This window comes from Stegostoma tigrinum, chromosome 12 (assembly GCF_030684315.1).
Source record: "Stegostoma tigrinum isolate sSteTig4 chromosome 12, sSteTig4.hap1, whole genome shotgun sequence".
In the NCBI taxonomy this organism is placed as follows: Eukaryota; Metazoa; Chordata; class Chondrichthyes; order Orectolobiformes; family Stegostomatidae; genus Stegostoma; species Stegostoma tigrinum.
The window spans coordinates 53482690-53502091 of record NC_081365.1 but is presented as its reverse complement, the minus strand read 5'-3'; the positions used below and the strand labels follow the sequence as shown (position 1 = coordinate 53502091).

Here is a 19402-nt window from a genome sequence, read left to right as displayed (position 1 = left end):
TGGATGAACACAGCAGGCCAAGCAGAGGGTCTGATGAAGGGTCTAGGCCCGAAACGTCAGCTTTTGTGCTCCTGAGATGCTGCTTGGCCTGCTGTGTTCATCCAGCTACACACGTTGTTATCTTGAACTACCCTGGAATAATCACCGAATTTGCACCTTAAATCTATCCGTATAAGTTTTAAAATAATCTCAGGCCCTCTGCAGCACTCTGTACAGGGTTAAAATATTTAGTGTTATTTTGCTTTCAAAATGTAATTTTATTAAATCAAGGAATATATAACAGGTGAGGGCACATAACCAAGATGAGACAGAGCCGCATCTTGGTTATGTGCCCTCACCTGTTACATATTCACACCAAGATGAGACATAGTCACATGCAGGTTGGGAACTCAGTGTAAAAGTTCCACAGATTAAGAGTCAGCTGAAGCCCTTGTGAGTGGATTAAACTTTTCAGGCATGACTTCACTGGTGGCAAGCAACCAAAAATCATTTGAGAACTAGCTTGAAAGGGTGACCTTAAAGAGATGACACAGAGCTGGAGAAACCGAGGCATTTAGGGAGGAAATATCAGAAAAAATGTGGGGCGTATACAGTTGAAGATACTTGCCTCAAAGATATCAAAATAGGGAAGGAACTCACAAGCTAGTCAGCCAGTGAAACTGAAAGAAGTCAAGACATAAAGAAGGTAAAGGTGAGAAATAGATTTAGAGACAAATGATGGGAATGTTAAATTGGAGATGTTGTGGGAACTCGGAGCCAATATAGACAGCATGGATGAAAGAGATTTTGTGCACGATATAAATCAGCAAGGATAGAAGACAGGTAGCAGAGATACAGCTGATTTTTTGGATTTGATTAAATGAATGGATACCGTGCTATGCCAGTTATGTTTAAGATCAACTCATCTGGTAAAAGGTAACACACAGTTTATTGGTCCCTTATTTGCATACATTTCAGGCAAAGGCCTGACCCAGTTTTGACGCCTATATTATTACCATAAAAAGATGTATTTAAACATGCGTTATGCACACTCCATCCAGCATATTGGATGATTTAATATTAAACCTAATCAATAACAGTAATATCAATTTCGAGGTCAAGGGCTATACGATGCAACAATCTGAACAAAATTCAGATTAACACCTAGAAAGCTCTAAATTAAACTTCTTACAGAAACTTTCTTCTTGGTGTTTCTCACCTTTAACAACATCAGCAACATTGCAGCTTGGATCTATACTCCCAATATGCTTCGGATGTGCTGGATTTGTGTCACCTCCAAAGAGGAGAGCTGCCATAATAAACAAAAGGAAAAGTACTATTGATCAGGAATTCTTCAATAAAGTTGACTGGAAGTAGATAATCATACCAAATGTAAAATAATCATTAAAATATTGAGTTATTATTTTCTTTGGTACTGATCATGAAATTGCATATTATAATAGCCCTGGTCTGCAAAGAGGGCATGGTTAAGATGATTAAAAAATTAGAATTACAAAATTGTACAGTCAGATATTTAGAAACAAAATTGCTTATACTGCTGTTGAACATTATGGAAGTTCTCCGAGATATTTAAAAACACTATGCTTAACTGAATTTCCTGAAATTTAATAACATTACACAATTCAATTCTGCTTGAACAATATTGCACTATGATTCATCTCCTGTGCAACAAGATGCTCATTATGATAAATAACCTTAGCATATGTTTTTGTGAGATGCCACTGCAGGTCATCAATCCTCAATGATAAACTATTTCTTTTTGTTAGCTGGGCGCCTTAATGTGACCATTTAATTCTACCTTAGCAATTGAAAATGTGGATGCGTGCCACTTTCTGGAACTATTACAATGAATGTGTTAAATGTTCTGACCACACACTAAGATATTGCTCCACAACTTGACACACAGATGAAGTATGGATAATTTGCTTCAGGACAATCAATGGCCACTATTAAGGAGTCAATGAGGAGTGCAGGATGGGGAACAGAAATCCATAGAAAGATCAGTAAGAAAACTAAAGCAAAATGATAGCTTTTAAGAATGCAGCAAAATTACAGCAACTCTAGAAATGTATGAGTAAAAGTACTGACTTGTAGACAATATGAACTTGCATTAAAATACAGAAAGAGTACGACAAGATGAAAGAATATGATATGGAGTGTAATTGCCATTCCTCAGAAAAATCTGTCTATTTGTGTGCAATGTCATTTTCACCAGGTGTCAGCTTTGTTTTTGTGGTTGCATCGTCGCTACTGAGTTACGGACTAGAAAGAGAAGTACAATCTGAACTGGCATTTCAGGGAAATACAGGGAGGAGACACTTGTTTTTGGTTAAGATGTTAAACCAAAGTTCAGTTTTCTCTTTTGGGTGTAAAGCATTCATAAAAGTATTTAAAAATGATCATTAAAATTTATCCTTGTGTCTACAACATTTATTCTTCAACTAAGATCATTCAAAACATGACCATTTAGTCTGTTGCAATGTTGTTTGTGGACTTTGCTGTGTGCAACTGGTTCCTTCATGTTGCTAATTTACAAGAGTGACTACGTTTCAAAGTATTTCATCGGCTGTGAACTGCTTTGGTACATCTAGAGGTTGGGGATGGTACTCTATGTGCAAGTTCTACGATAAACTATTTAACGGAAATATTTTCTTCTTTATGTCAAGTACTTGCTAACAAACTCTCTTGCATGGTTTAAAGCTTAAGGCACTAAAGCTTTTTCAAAATAAACAGAGCTTTGCTGGTAGGAATTTAATTTTAGTTATAGCAAAGAAATTTGGGCTGTTTCTAAAAGGTCATGGTAACCAATTAAGCATTCAAGAACCACTACAGCTATGTTGAGTATCATAAATTTAATCCAGTGTAGTAAATGCAAATAGTTACAACTTTGTGGTGGTGGTTGTGGGTGAAGAAATAGGCAGGTAGGAGAAAGAATCAGAAATTAAATCTTCAATGGGATGCAGCAAGAGAGAGATCCATGACTGCAGAAACACAAATCTTTAAAAGCATTCTTTTAAATGAAAAAAAACGCATAAAGTAGGTAACGGGGAAGTTTTATGAATCCACACAAAGTTTAAATTGAAAGCAGGCAGCGCAACATCCATTATGCAGAAAACATAATAGATTTAATAGATGAAAGGGCTTAGTTACCAGGATTTTAACACATTTGGATTAGTTTCAGTAGAGTTAAGAAAGGTTTAATAGAAATGCTTAAAATTATTAAAGAATCTAAAAAAACTAAACAAAATAATATTTCTATTGGTTGGTGAATCATAAGTAAACAATCTTACAGTGGAAAAAGCCTATAAAGTTTTTCATAAAAATGTTATTGAAACATGGAATGCAAGCTTCACCACAGAACAAGTTTTATTTAAGAAGTCAGATAAACATTGGGATAGGTATTAAGATAAAACAGGAAGAAAACAGAGCTGGCAAAACAGTCAATTTAAAATTTCTTCCATTTTGAAATTTTGGTAACTCTGCATACACAGTTGAATTCAAGGCGGCCAATTTTGTTTTATTAATTAAATGATGCAAATGGGAAAGACAGTGTTTTTAATCCATTCACAGAATGGTGGGGTAACTGCCAAAGTCAACATTCACCGCCCATCTTTAACTGCCAATGAGAAGGAGGTGGTGACCTGCTTCCTCAATGGGCTGGCAGGCCATTTCAGAAGGCAGCTAACGTCTCTATCCTTACTGCTATCCCTACCTTACCTGACCTTACCTGCATGTGACTTCAGATACATAGCAATAAGGTTGACTCTTAATTGCCCTCTGAAATGGCCAAGCAAGGCACTCAGCTCAAGAACAACTAAGGACAGGCAACAAATGTGGGCATAGCAAGTGATGCCCACATCCCATGAAAAAATTACAAGAAACTTTCAAATTTATCACCAAGACAAAAGACTTACTGTGTTGGTTGATAAGCATCCGAAATGAAATACGGCTGGTGTAGAAACGGTCCAGAAAATACTGGACATTACTACTAATAAATGGGTCAAAACCATACTTCTCTTTGTATTCGATAACTCCCTGAGCCATGGTTGGCACTACATCATTGTGTCGATTTCGGATTTTAATCAAAGATTCTAGAAAACTGAGGCAGAAAAATTAATTGAGTCAAGATAGCTATATAGTCAAGTCAAAAATATCAGTTTAACAGAATCCATATAATGTAAACATGTACACAAATATGACTTAAAACTAAAAATATCTAAAACATAGCAAAACATTTGTTCTATGTATTGTCTTTAACCTCCTCTCACAAACTGAGTTCCCTCATCACTGATTTCTTTCTGTCTTCATTCACTGAACGCAACTTCAACTTCAACTCCAACATACGATCCAATGCCAAGCTGTAGTCTGACCTCATGTCTTCTCCATCACAAAAACATCCATTTCTATTTCAACATATCATCCATAGCCACCTTCATTTCAGTTTTTGTCTTGCTGAAACCTTTATCCATGCTATTATATTGTCCAGAATTAACTAATCCAAAACTTTCCAAGCTGACTGCGAATTTTATATTCAATTTATTCACAGAAATTGGATATTGCTGACAAGGCCATTCCTACATCCCCTTGACAGGGGGTGGTGAATTGTGTGCTTAAACCACTGCTGTTCCATTAGTGAAGGTGACCGAACAAAACTGTTAGTTTGGAAGAACCAGAATTTTGAATTAAGGAATAGCGATATTTTTCCAAGTGAGTCTGGGCCTTCACTTGGAAGGCAAACTGCCCCTTCCCCCACCGCATCCCAAAACCAGCCCAGTTCGTCCCCTCCCCCCACTGCACCACACAACCAGCCCAGCTCTTCCCCTCCACCCACTGCATCCCAAAACCAGCCCAGCCTGTCTCTGCCTCCCTAACCTGTTCTTCCTCTCACCCATCCCTTCCTCCCACCTCAAGCCACACCTCCATTTCCTACCTACTAACCTCATCCCACCTCCATGACCTGTCCGTCTTCCCTGGACTGACCCATCTCCTCCCTACCTCCCCACCTATGCTGTCCTCTCCACCTATCTTCTTTTCTCTCCATCTTCGGTCCGCCTCCCCCTCTCTCCCTATTTATTCCAGAACCCTCACCCCATCCCTCTCTCTGAAGAAGGGTCTAGGCCCGAAATGTCAGCTTTTGTGCTCCTGAGATGCTGCTTGGCCTGCTGTGTTCATCCACCTTCACACTTTATAATCTTGGATTCTCCGGCATCTGCAGTTCCCATTATCACTGAAGGCAATTAGAGATGGTTAGTAACACCTTTATCTCATGAATGATAAAAAAAATAGCTGTAGATACTTTGGCCAAGAACAATACTCTTTGGAAATTTTTGGTAGAGACCCTCAAAGATTGTGCATGTTGTAGTAATATTGCCTTTCATTCTTCGAAGTTCCAACGAGTATGTGGCTAACCCACTTGACTTCTCCTCACAAGATAGTCCCTCAATACAGAGAAACAGCCTCGTGAAACTTCTCTGGGCTGTCTTTTCTCTTAGATAAAAAGTTCAAAGCTGTACACAATATTCCAGCTGTGGTCTGACTAGTGCCTAGTGCATTTTTGGTAATACTTCCCTATTCTTATACTCCATTCCTTTAAAATAAAGGTAGACATTTGTCTTCCCTATCAACTGCTGAACTTGGTTGCCAGCTTTAGTCATTCATGCATGAGGATTTCCAAATCCCTCCGTTCTCTAGCTTTCTAGAGTTTTTCTTCAATCAAATAATATTTAGCTTCTCTATTCTTCTTGTCAAAGTGTATGACCTCACATTTTCCTACATCTTATTCCATCTGCCTATTTGGCACCCATGGTTTTGCTCTATCCAGCACACTCAGCCATTTCTTGAAATCATGCAGCGAATTGAAATAGCTGAAGATTGACTGCTGTGAGTGGGCATTTACATGCTGTAATCTCTGTAGTGAAGGTTGAAGACAATCATGGTGCATCCTCATTCTGTCCGTTCCTTTAATTTTCCATCACTGTCACTAACCAAAATTGGCAGAAGTGTAGAACTTTAAGCTAACCTGTTGGTAGGTTCTTATCTATTGCAGTCTGCTTCTGCTGCTTTAGCATGTTTGTAGTCTCATGGTGCTGCTGTTGGCAGGCTCCTCCATTTTTTTCTGAACTACGGCAGGGCACATGACTTGATGGTAATGTTATGTAAGTGATGTGTCAGAGTTTGAGGTGAAAGATTGTGGTTGAATACAATTCTGCTGATGGCCATAGCCCCTCTTGAGTGCTGGATCTATTCTGAAATCAGTGGTGCTACAAGACCAGCTTTGTGATGGTCATTGAAGCCCCATGTCCAGACTACATTCTGTCACTCTTGCCAAGCTGTTCCAGTTCAGTTAAAACGATCTATCTGACAATGTGGAAAATTGCCCCAGGTATGTTCAGTACATAAAAACCACACAGGAAGACGGTCATGGTTATGGAGGTTAGTCATCTCAGCTCCAGGATCTCTGTTCAGGAGTTCCTCAGTGTACGTAAGGTCAGATGTGGGATGTTCGATGATTGCACAATGTTCAGCACCATTTGCAACTCCTCAGATGAAGCAGTCTGTGTTCAAATGCAACAAGACCTGCACAATATCCAGGCCTGAGCTGACAAGTGGCAAGAAACATTCACACCATAAAAATGCCAGGCTATGACCATCACCAATAAGACACAATCAACATCCTGGGGGTTACCACTGAACAGAAACTCAACTGGTCTCACCACATCAACACAGTGGCTACAACTGCAGGTCAGAAGCTTGGAATACTGTGGCAGGTAACTCACTTCCTGACTCCCCAAAGTTTGTCTACCATCCACAAGGCACAAGTCAGGAGTGTGATGGGATACCCTGCACTTGCTTGGATGAGTGCAGCCGCAACATTACACAAGACGTTTAACACCATCCAGGACAAAGCAGCCTGCTTAACTGGCACCACATCTATATAAACACCCACACTCTCCTACCACTGCTCAGTAGCAGAAGAGTGTACGATCTTCAAGAGGCGCCACAGACATTCACAAAAGATCCTCAGACAGTACCTTCCAAACCCATGACCACTTTGATTTAGAAGGTCAAGGGCAACAGATACATGGGAACACCACCTTCAAATTCCTCTCCAAGCCACTCACTATCCTACGGAAATATAGTGCCATTCCTTCATTGTCGCTGGGTTAAAATCCTGGAATTCTCTCTTGGATGGCATTGTAGGTCAACCCACAGCAGGTGGACTGCAGCTATTCAAAAAGGCACTTCATCACCACTTTCTCAAGGGCACCTGGGGATGGGCAGGAGATGCTGCCCAGCCGGCGATGCTCACATCCCACAAAATGATTAAACTTAATAAAAGACTTGTATTTTTTACTGTTTTTCTTGTAAATTTAAGTTTATTCAAAGTTCTGTTGTCTATACCATTACTCATCCTAAACTGTAGTTACCCATCATCTCTGTACTCACTTTGATTCAAAAATCAATCACCACCTCAAACTTGATTTCTGGAAGTCAAATCCCGCCATAGTAATCTTGCCATTTTGTTTCTACCCCCTCTGAGAATTTTGTGCCCTTTCAATTCTGATGTCTTGTGGAATCCCTTCTCTATCTTTTCAGTAGTTAACTCTTGTAACTTTAGCAACTCCCCTCTGCCTCTCAGCATCATCACCCCTCATGACCCAACTCTTTGGTCAGGCTTTTAGGCACCTGTAGAATCTACTTTGGCATCAGCAATTTACTGAACGCTCAAATGAAGCATCTTGGGATATATTCCCATGTTAAATTACAAAAACGTAAAAATTTCTGTCATTTCAGAAAGTTCAGGATCACAAAAAGGTTCTCTAATCTGCATTGGAATACTGGGAGGAAGTAATTCTGAATAGGTCAGCACAAAAAAATTATAACACCTGGAATATGGTGGGATGGAGGTGGGGTTCAGAGAAGAATGGCTGAGCAGAAAAGGAGATAAGGTATTCTCAAATGCACTCAAAACAAATCTGATGCATAAACATAGTGAACTCTGTGGAAGGTGTTAGCTTAACAACGCAAATCAACTCAAAGGAAAATATACTATTTGACATTGACACTGACTTTGGAAGTTTGGCAATGTCAAAATAGTATCTTTTGTTCTGCTGCTGTAATTTTGACGTATTTCAGGAAACCTTCAGCAGCAATTCAATATATAGTTCAGAAAATGTAATAATTTATAATTAAATCTTACACAAGCTCATATTTTAGATGTCAAAAAATATATTGTCAGCAAGATTAGAATAGACTATCAAGGAGAGGACTTCGCTGGCATGCGAAATTGCAGATTTTTGAATGTATTTCAGTCACACATCAAGAAGTGGATTGCAAGGATAGAAGACAGCTTTTAAAAGTGATCATACTGTCAACTGGAAGGTCGTTAGGCATGTAGTACTTTGACAGAAATAGAAAACAATTCAGATTCTTACTCATTCAACACAGGAGGATCTTCAGGCCCTTTGCTCTGAAACTCTAGCAGCTCTAAAAAACTTTGCATATACCTGTAAAAGGGTGACAAAAATGATTTTAGTTGGCAGTCACACCATTAAAAGTCACTTTACAACAATATTTTCAATGTATTTGGCAAAATATTCCACTAAATTTGCAAAGTATTGTTTAAAGTGATGTGAGTTAACTAATCTCAAAACAAGTTAAGCAGCTTTGACAGATTTACTGCATTTTATTTTGCTCGTGGGAAGGGGTAAAACTGAAACCAACCAGGACGGGGGTTTCTCAGTCTAGATGCTCCATGAGGAATGGAGAAAGGTTAACTTATGGAGAAACTTGACATGGGCATAAAAGACAATGAAGATTTAGAAAACAATGAAGATGAAGGAAGAATGACAGTGGTAGACTTAAATCCATAAAAGAGGAAATGTCAAAGTCAGGAGAGAAGTAGGCAAGCTGTGACTAGAAGATCAGAGCCCTATCACTACCACACTGATCTGAATGAAGCAGCTATTGACATTAGAAGTTCAGCAAGGGTCAAGGCTCTAGTTATCGGTACATCAAGAACAAAAGGAGGTTATTTACGCCTTCTTGTTGGCCCCCCAATCTTCTTTGTGGTTCCTCAACTCTGTCAACACAGATTCTACACCTTTCAACCTTACAGCAGTTCTTGCCAGCAATTTGACTTCATTTCTTACTGATCGAGCAGCAGCCCTACTCCCTTTCTTTTCAACAGATTGCATATCCTTGGACATTTAGTTCTCAGCCTTGATATTTTTGCAGTGACACCTGTGATGGATCGGAAATGGTTAACATAATGCCCCAGTTTAAGAAGGATGGGAAACAAAAGATGGGAAATCATAGGCCTTTGGCCTTGGGAAGCACCATTGTATACTCCCTTCTAGTCTGAAAAACAGTGCTGCCTGCTATCCATGCATTAACCAGTTTTGAATCCACTATTCATTTAATCCCAAGGGTTTCAATTCTGCCAAACACAAATGCTGTACCGTGTGCTGGAAGCTCAGATACAATTCAACAGCAAAACATAGTAACATAGAAGACAGGAGGAGAGGATCATTCAGCCCTGAGAGCCTGCTCCACCATTCATCATGATCATGGCTAATTGTCCAACTCAGCTGCTTAATCCTGCTTTTTCCCCATAACCTTTGATCGTATTTGCCCCAAGTGCTATTTCTAGCCACCTCTTGAATACATTCAATATTTTGGCATCAACTACTTCCCGTGGTAATGAATTCCACAGGCTCACACTCTTTGGGTGAAGAAATATCTCATCTCCATCCTAAGTGGTCAACCCTGAATCCACAGACTGCGGGCCCTGGTTCTGGGGCCCATTGAGCACATCCTCCCTGCATCTAGTCCTATTAGAATTTTATAAGTCTCGATCAGATCTGCCCTCATTCGTCTGAACCCCAGTGACAACAATCCCAACCTAGTCAATCTTTCCTCATACATCTGTCCTGCCATCCTTGGCATCAGCCTGGTAAACCTTCGCTGCACTCCCTCGAGAGCAAGAGCATTCGTCCACCGAAAAGGAGGCCAAAAAACTGCACAACAATATTCACACTGTTTCTATTAATTCAAAAAAATCTTGGTGAAGTCAGATTAATACAATTTGCTTTTTACAAAGCTTTATCGACCTGCAATAATTATCCCATTTATATAAAATTTAAATTAATTTTGCCCATGATTGTCTGTGAAAGTTTCTCCTACTAATGATGATTGATTGCTTGTAGTTTCCAACTTTATCCCTCCTAATTTTTTTAAGAACAAGTGAGGTTTAATGTCTGTGGTTCACCGACTATACAATACCATCTCCAAATCCAAGGGAGAATTAGAAAACTGTGGCCAAAGCCTTTGCAATTTCCATCTAAACAGCCCTCAGCAACTTCACATGTATCTCATTCATACTGTATTTCAACTTTGTAGACTGAAACTTTTATTACATTTTTATCCTAACCAACATCACAACTACCTCCTTCTTTACTGGCAGCATCCTCTTTTCTAGTGATGACAGATGCATAGTACTATTTTAATAGCATAGCAAGATAATGCAGTTTCTGAAGTTCTGATGTAGGGTCATTCAACATAGCTACAGAGATACATTTGTGTAGCAGGCATGAAGTAGTGTTTATTGGTACAGGTTGTAGCCTCCACATCAAGCCTTTGCTGAACCTTCTTTTTTTATTTGCTAATTAGTAATACCTTTCCTTTGATTAACTTATACTTGCGTGCTTTCCAAATGTTTTTGGAAGTCTTGTGGCACAAAGGAAAGCATGCCTGCATCTGAGGTAGGACCCAGTAGTCACTGAAGATGTGCACATAACACAACCAAACAGGTTGATAAACAACATGTAAGCTCTTCTAACAACATCAAGGGCAGGGACTAAGAGTGGGAGAATTCTATATGTTGGAGTTTGTACCATTACTATAGCTCCATAAAATAAAAACATCTGTAAAAATTGTCACCGACTTGGACTCGGATCAGTTGGATAGATGGCTGGTGTGGATCAGATTATCATTATGATGGGGTTCAATCCCTGGGCTAACTGAATGGGTTCAGGAATTCACTTCTTTCCCCAGTGGTGGTAGAGGTTGTGGTACTGTGGATTGAATTCTCTTTGCCTTTGGGCAAAGAACTGATCAAGTAAATACATCAGGGTCTTTTTTGTTCATTGTTAAGCCGTTCTTAAACCCTCTTTCTTAGTTTCACTGCCTCTTTCTAATCTTCGCCCTATGGTTTTTACATTCAGCTTCTTTGCTTTATTGCTAATAAGTGACATAACATTTCACTTTCCTGTCTGATTTTAATTTCCATTATTCAGACCATTCTCTCTTTGGAAGCCCTTCCTCTTCCAGAGGAATGTCTTTCTTTGTACTTGAATTTCCTCTTTAAAGATTCCAAAATATATGATGTAACCACAATGATTTCTTTTTCTCTTTTTTGTTAGCAAGTCAGCTGCACACAGTGACTAGGCTTCAAATGGTGACCAGTTCTTTATTTGAGAACATTTGTAGCAATCATCTCAGCAGTTATGACACCACGTTTTATTGTGTTGTCTGGTTATGCCTTTCCAATTTCCTTTAGTACACAGTAGTGTTGTGATAACTGTTGTAATCCAGATAGCCAGACAAATGTTCTGGAGATGAAAAAATAAAGAACTGCTGACACTGGAGATCCGAAACAAACAAAAACAGAAATTGCTGGACAAACTCAGCAGGCCGAGTACCATCTACAGACAGAAAGCAGAGTTAAGGTTTGATAGTTGTATTTGGTATGAGTCACGGTTCTTAAAATGTTGACTGTTTTGCCTCTGCAGATGCTGCCAGGCCTGCCGAGTTTCTCCAGCAATTTCAGTTTCAGTTTGTTAACATTCTTCAAACATGGGTTCAAATCCCACCATGATATTTGTGGAATTTAAATTCAATTTGTAGTAATAAAAAATCCGCAATCCTTACCTGGTCTGCCCTATATGTGACTCAAGCCCCACATTATGGAATTGATTCTGATTTGCATGCTGAAATAGCCTGGCAAGCCATTCAATTCAAGGGCAGATATGGAAAGGATACAAATCCTGTCCTTGTGGTCTTGTAGTACAGTGGGAATGTCCCTACCTCCGAGCCAGAAGATCCAGGTTCAAGTTCATCCGGTCTGGAGGTATGTAACGACATGTCAAAGAATCCCTACACCGCAGTTGGAGGCCATTCAGCCCATCGAGTCTGCAACAACCCTCCAAAGAACACATCCCACAACCCTCCTCCCACCTCTCCCTATAACGCTGCTTTTCCTATGGCACCTGGTCTCACATCTCTGGACACTATCGGCAATACACGTCTTGGAACTGTGGGAGGAAACCTGAGTACTCAGCAGAAATCCACACAGACACAGATAGAATGTGCAAACTCCGCACAGGCAGTCACCTGAGGTTAGAATCGAATTTGGGCCCCTGGCTAACTGCTGTGACAACCTTAAACGATGAGAAATTTGCTCCTGGGTGCCCTTGAATCAGCAGCCTTCCGATTAATAGCCAATCGTGCTAACCCATTCAGCAAGAGACAGACTCAGTTAAAGCATTCATGCTGTCAAACCCCTTAACAACCCTGTATATTTCAATAAGATGACCAATGAGTCGAGTCCCAACCTTCCTAGCCTTTGCTCAAAAGACAGTTCTTCCAAATCAGGGATCATCCTAGCCAAATAGGTTGATTAAAATAACTAATTGCTGGCCAAATCAGTGAATAAAGAAAAATAAAAATAAAAGGGAGTTGCAACCATTTATGAAAAGACATTTTGGGAGTTTGGTAAAAGAAATATTGGAATTCTTTGATTTCATGACCAATAGGCCAAGTACAGCGATGGAGACATAGTACATTGTTTGGGATTTTAACATTAACTTTCCATTCATTGATGCATCCAAATCTACAACTCTCGCAAAGGTACAATGGATCCTGAAAATGCATCCAACTATCGCCTTCACTCAGCCCATCTTCTTGGCCATGGTGTTAGTGTTAGTGAAGTCTTTTATCAGATTCCCTCAGACAACAACTTACTGTACCAGGCAGGTGCCTTCAGTAGTGTTTGGTGGCACAAGAATAGATACTTTGAATCTATAGGTCCAGAAGCAGTAACCTCTTCAACATCACTGTCCTTCTTTTGAGGTTGGAACACTGCTAGATCCACCTCAAGATTCAATGGTATCATATTTTTCTCTTATCTAAATTTCCTTATTTTGATTTTAGGAAACTGTAGACCTGTATGAATGCATACCAAGGAAGTTACAAGCACAAGTAATGCACTCTTGGAATTGGCTAGAGTTATAGGTTGGAAGGACGTGCACTTTCTCAGAGCACTTCTAATTTATCATGAGCAATTCACAGAGAAACAAATGAACTGGGAGTTGGAGTAGGACATTTAAGCAATGCAAAGCTGCACTCACAATCAATGATATCATGGTCAATTTTCTACCTCAACTTGGTCTTCCTGTTTTATTGTCATAAACCCATAACTCCCCAGAACCCAAACAAAATTTCTAAACCCCTGCTCGAATACACTCAATGACTAAGTAACCACAATTCTATGGTGGGTGTAGAGGGGATAAGGTAGGTAGAAAATTCCAAAGATTCACAAACTTTTGAATGAAGATATTTCCCACCTCTCTCCTGAATGGAGAAAAGCATTTATTCTGAAACTGTGATTTCTGAGGTCCCACAATTGGACTAGATCACCTCTCATTTTTTTAACATCCGTGGTATAAAGGCCTAGTTGACAGTCACGTGCAAAGTGCTCCTTGTCTCAAGCTTCCAGCTTCTCTACAAAATGTCCTGCTAATGCTTTTCTAATCCCAAATCCATTGTATATTTATATGCACCAACATCTACAACTCCATGAGCGAAGCAAAGCAATTTAGCAAGTAACAAAAGATCTTCCAGCAACTGAGTTTTGGTCAGTCATGCAAGGTTGAGCTTTTGCAAATGCATGATCTAGAAATGTGATAGTCCTATGTCTGCTTTCAGATGCAAACAATCCTTTAAACTTCCAATCCCAACACAACTGAAATAATTGCACATTGATGAGGAGCTCAAATTTGCTAGCCACTATTTTAGTATAGGCACTAGCATGCTGCATGCTCAAATACACGGCTTATCCCCGATTAAGGGTTTCTCTGCAATACATTTTCAACTCCAAACTGGGTGCATTCCTAACACTCACTTCAACAAAGTCCTCCAGATCCACAATCAGAACAGTTGGATCACAAGATGAGGGAACATCCCCCTTAAGTAAAGTGTCTATACACACCTCTCTCTCCTAAGCTTTTTCATTGTGAGCAGGGTATTGGTCACTAGCACTCTTCTTCTCATTTGAAATGCAAAGCATTGTTCCCTTTCATTTGCCCAGATTATGAAGGATATAACATGGCAAAGTAATTCTTGAAATTCTTATTGGACAATACTGCAATATTGCACGTGATCTTCCACGAACACTCTACCACATTGGCAAACAGCTGTGGAAGTGAAAGGACACAAGCACTATCACATAACCACAATGCAAGGTTGTGCAATGCAATGAAATTTCCTCTCTTCCTCTCATGCTAGGGAATGGCCCAGTGAATAAAGAATATGGTTTACCAGTACAAAGTTAAAATGTCACTTTTAGTGAGACGTGAGCAAGTACCTGCAAAACTCCCAATGAAAGTTCTATTTGTTTCATTCCAGGTTGCAAGATCATGATAAAACAAATAGCACACTTTCCTCTGATCTTTTAAGATTAATGTTTGCTGTAAAGGCAATATCCCAGAAAATATTTAGATTCTTAGCCTAGAATTTGCCAGCTCCTAATGTTTAAAAAAATGCTGAAACATACTTAAGGCATATTGGCTTGACTATTAAATAGATCACGGAAAGAAAAACTTGCAAATCTTACTCTCAGTTAATTTCACATTTAAAATATTTAATCTGAAATTTGCATACTATATTACACTTGGAAATTGACGACAGATCAGTTGATATCAATCACTGTATTCCATATTTATTATGGGGCAATCCTGCTGGAAAAATTACACAGGACAAAGAAAATAAATTTCAATGTCTTTCAACCATATCCCTTTAAAAAGTGTGATGAGGAAATCAGTCATCTGCTGATATCAGTGAGCCTTACGTTCAAATTGTTAGTGGGAAATTGTATTAAAAGTTATACATGTGCATTGCTTCACCATGACCACTGTAATCCACTCTGCACAAAAATTGAGCTTTAAACAGATTCCAAGTACAGCAATTTCTCTGCACAGGTATTCATTACAGAGCATATTTCACTTTATTATTGCTCATCTCTCACAAATAGTATTCACTTACCAGCTCTGGACAAGTCGCACAGAGGGCCTGCTTAGCAGGTTATCAGGCAACAAGTTCACTTCTCTCATTGTGTTAGCCAATCGAACTGGTAGCTCCTTTCGTAAGAACAGAAATGACGTCTTTTCACATGCATTATGACGACCTAATGAAAATGAAAAGGGAATTATCCATTCTAGAGTCTTGACGTCAGTTTGTAAAAACAGGCATATATTAAATAGCCACTCAATTAGTGTGGGATTTGACTCCTTTTATGGACTCATACACTGGGAAGAGATTAAATGCATTTGGGCAATCTTCAGGCACTTTGAATCCTAAGTGCAAAAGCAAAAACTATGCAAACAAATACAGCATACCAGGCTTGGGCGCTGTTCCCAGCTATTTTCTTCAAGAAGAACTATCTAATCCTTTTCCAGTACAATAGCCAATATCAGTTGGTTAAGGGGATTTTTTTCCCGAGGCGGGGGGGTGGGATCAGTTTTGACATTACACTACAAGAATTCAAGGGAAATAAAGGATTTTCATTTACCTAGTGGCTTTCAGGTTTTTAATGATATTGATTGCTAAACTATTGATTATGACAACAGAAAACCTGCACATTGCAACATCCCATATTTAATATTCATTTACTACTGTAAAAATAATTATACCAGCATTTGTTACAGCAGTGCAACTCAGGTGAAGCATGTAAGATTTTACTTTAAAAATTGTGAAGGTAATTGTTTTTCAACTGTTTTTCAATTGAAATGTCATTCTGGGTATAAAACACTGTATTAAATTTCATTTAATTCTTTTTCCAAATTTTAAATTAAATCAATGCCATTTTCCTCTCAACCAGAAATCTCAACAGTGAAAGGTAGCATTTTAAAAATTTTCAAAATTGGTCAATTAATGTTTAAAAAATCTCTAACCCTATCATAAAAGCAAAATACTGCAAATTCAAAATTAAAACAAAATTGTTGAAATTCTAAGTAAGTCCAGTAGTATCTATGGCAAGAATCAGAATTAACATTTTGCATGTTCATTATAATGCTGTTAACAATCATTCTGGACCAATACGTGAATTCTTTACTGCGAACATTAACAGGCCTTTTGTTCAAAGACATCTCTTTAATTTCTCCCATCCTCTATAGTTTATCTCAGCCTTTCATGTTAACATTCCTCCCTGGCTCCAAAATATTTTAACAGCATTAAACTCATCACATGTCTACTTCATAAAATAAAAGGCTGTGGATGCTGGAAATTTGTTTTAAAAAGAAAGCAGAAATTGCTGGATAAACTCAGCAGTTCGAGCCATATGTGTAGAGTTCTGAAGGTGGGTCACTGGACCTGAAATTTACACTCTGCCTTCTCTCCACAGAAGCTGTCAAACCTACAGAGTTTCTCTAGCAATTTCTGTTTGTTTTACATTTCTACTTCCCTTCAGTTCCAAAGAGTCACCTTCAATTTGAAACATAATCCCCATCTCTCTCCACCAATGCTGCCAGCCTTCTAAGTATTGCCATCTAGCATTTTGTTTTTCTGACTCAAATACAAAAGTAATCCAACTGAACTTCATGTTCAGGAAAATAAATATGTTTATTTAACAAAAATTATGAAGTGTACACAAATGCAAAGAAACACCCTCATTTCTAATTACACTTATGAAAAAACTACTCAGGTACTAAATAAAAACAATGGATTTTTGCCAAAATTTATTCTACATTTCCAAGACTACATTCTTAATGCAGCTGCATTTTTCATTTGGAAGAATCGTCCAGCATACATGCACATACTTCATAAGAAGCAATATGATATTTGCAATCCAATCACACTATAAATATCACACTGTACTAAAGGTCAATGCTTTGCTGGAAATTTGTTTACAGCAACTGAAGCACAATATATAATACAAGCTAATATTGTATCCAGTGTTAGCGTTTACTTTGGGTTTACTGACAAGGTTGGTAAAAGGGAAAGCTAATAGAATAAGTAAAATAGGTTACATTCAGTATGGTATGGTCATAATAAACGCTGCCAGACATTATTTTTTACAAACTGTTTACTTCCTTCACATTGTGGAAATAAATAGTGCTATGTCATATTAACTCATACTATACAATGTAAATAAGTTACACTTTGTAACATGTAGTTTGTGAATATTTTAAGGAGCTATATACCAGGGCAAGCATGTACAACATTCATCCAAATTGTGTTTCTCTATATCAGCACAATGCGTTAAGTCATTTGGTCACACAGAACTAAAGTGTTAATGAAAATACACATGTTGTGAAGGATTGTCATCTTGCAATCATCAGGAATGCCAAACTAAAATGGAAAAATACATTTATACTATTTAAGAGGACTACTGGGTGGACTGTAATTGGTTGAGGCAGTGCTATGGAGAATACACCAGTTAGATGATGGCTGGCAGTAAATTGCTAAGCTAAATTTGAACCAGGCAGTTTAATTCTGATTGGTTAATTCCTCCAAATGGCTGTCATCTATTTTGTACACTTGAAACAGGCACACAACGCACATGTCCTGTCTCCAACATATTGTATTAATATATTGCTTCCAGTATGTACAGGAGCAGTTGTATTCAGGTCAGCCAGGTGGACCTCCCTGATTAAACCAAGTTAATGGCCCCATTCAGGGAGCCCGGGCTGACAGGTAAAATCAGGAGTATCAGGCATACTGTTTGCTCTGGAGAGCTGGATCAATGTCAAGGACTCTCCACGTAGAAATAACAGATAACTTGGGAATGGAACATCAGCCTCTGTGGAGTTATTTCACATACAAGCGTGACAAATGTGAGTCAGACTGAATCTTAAACTGGTTGTCACTGTAATATTTGACATAATTAGTATTACTTAGCAAATACTGTCCAACTGTGGAATCAACTACCAGGTTTTGCAAGCTTGAGCCAGTTAACTAGTCTTCAATCAGAAGCAGATACGATGTTAGATTCTCTTCCATTGGCATGGCCTTCCTGACCATTTCAAATAAATTTAATCTTGAGTTACAAATCAGAATTATTCTCAAATTCTTGAAATGTTACGATACAATGATTCTTGTGTCTTCTCAATCAAGTCAGAAAAACAGAAGTGTGACTTTACTGCCAAATATTAATGACACACATAGATTACCTTGATTCAGCTGACAGAAATTCTGATCCATAGTTAAACGAATTTGCACCCAAAATCTGTGAGGGTTTGAGCACATAATCCAGGATAGCACCTCAATGAAGTACTGAGAAAGTGTTGCAATCCTGATGAAATATTAAATTCGACAGGTGAACGTAAGAGATCACCTTATACAATTTAAAGCAGGAAGCTCATATTCAACAAGGTGTAGAGCTGGATGAACAGGCCAAGCAGCATCTTAGGAGCAGGAAAGCTGATGTTTCGGGCCTAGACCCTTCATCAGAAATGGGGGAGGGAATGGGGTTCTGAAATAAATAGGGAGAGAGGGGGAGGTAGATCGAAGATGGATAGAGGAGAAGATAGGTGGAGAAGAGGCAGACAGGTCAAAGAGACAGGGATGGAGCCGGTAAAGGTGAGTATAGGTGGGGAGGTAGGGAGGAGATCGGTCAGTCCAGGGAGGGCAGAAAGGTCAAGGGGGCAGGATGAAATTAGTAGGTAGGAAATTGCTACCTACGGGGGTGCGGCTTGAGGTTGGAGGAGGGCATAGCTGAGAGGATGTGCAGGTTAGGGAAGCGGGGACGAGCTGTGCTGGTTTTGGGATGTGGTGGGGGAGGGAAGATTTTGAAGATTGTGAAATCTACATTGATACTATTGGCCTGCAGGGTTCCCAAGCTGAATGAGTTGCTGTTCCTGCAACCTTCGGGTGGCATCGTTGTGGCACCGCAGGAGGCCCAGGATGGACATGTCGTCTGAGGAATGAGAGAGGGGAGTTGAAATGGTTCATGATTGGGAGGTACAGTTGTTGATTGTGAACTGAGTTCTGCAAAGCTGTCCCCAAGCCTGTGCTTGGTTTCCCCAATGTTGAGGGGGCCTCAACGAGTACAGCAGATGCAGTATACCACATTAGCAAATGTGCTTGGTGAACATCTGCTTGATATGGAATTTCTTCTTTGGGCTTG

At 39.1% G+C, this 19402-nt stretch overlaps 1 protein-coding gene across 2 annotated transcripts in view; it reads right to left on the bottom strand.

Annotated features, from left to right (window-relative positions):
• Positions 1–19402, bottom strand: part of LOC125456961 (pyruvate dehydrogenase (acetyl-transferring) kinase isozyme 3, mitochondrial) — a 53616-nt gene that overhangs the window by 22424 nt on the left and 11790 nt on the right. For both annotated transcript variants that reach the window (XM_048540615.2, XM_059650334.1), the window contains exons 2-5: positions 15322–15463; positions 8436–8507; positions 3915–4099; positions 1199–1288 (exon numbers count right to left, since the gene is read on the bottom strand). In XM_048540615.2, coding sequence (XP_048396572.1) covers positions 1199–1288; positions 3915–4099; positions 8436–8507; positions 15322–15463 — 489 coding nt within the window. The remainder of the gene's footprint in view (positions 1–1198; positions 1289–3914; positions 4100–8435; positions 8508–15321; positions 15464–19402) is intronic.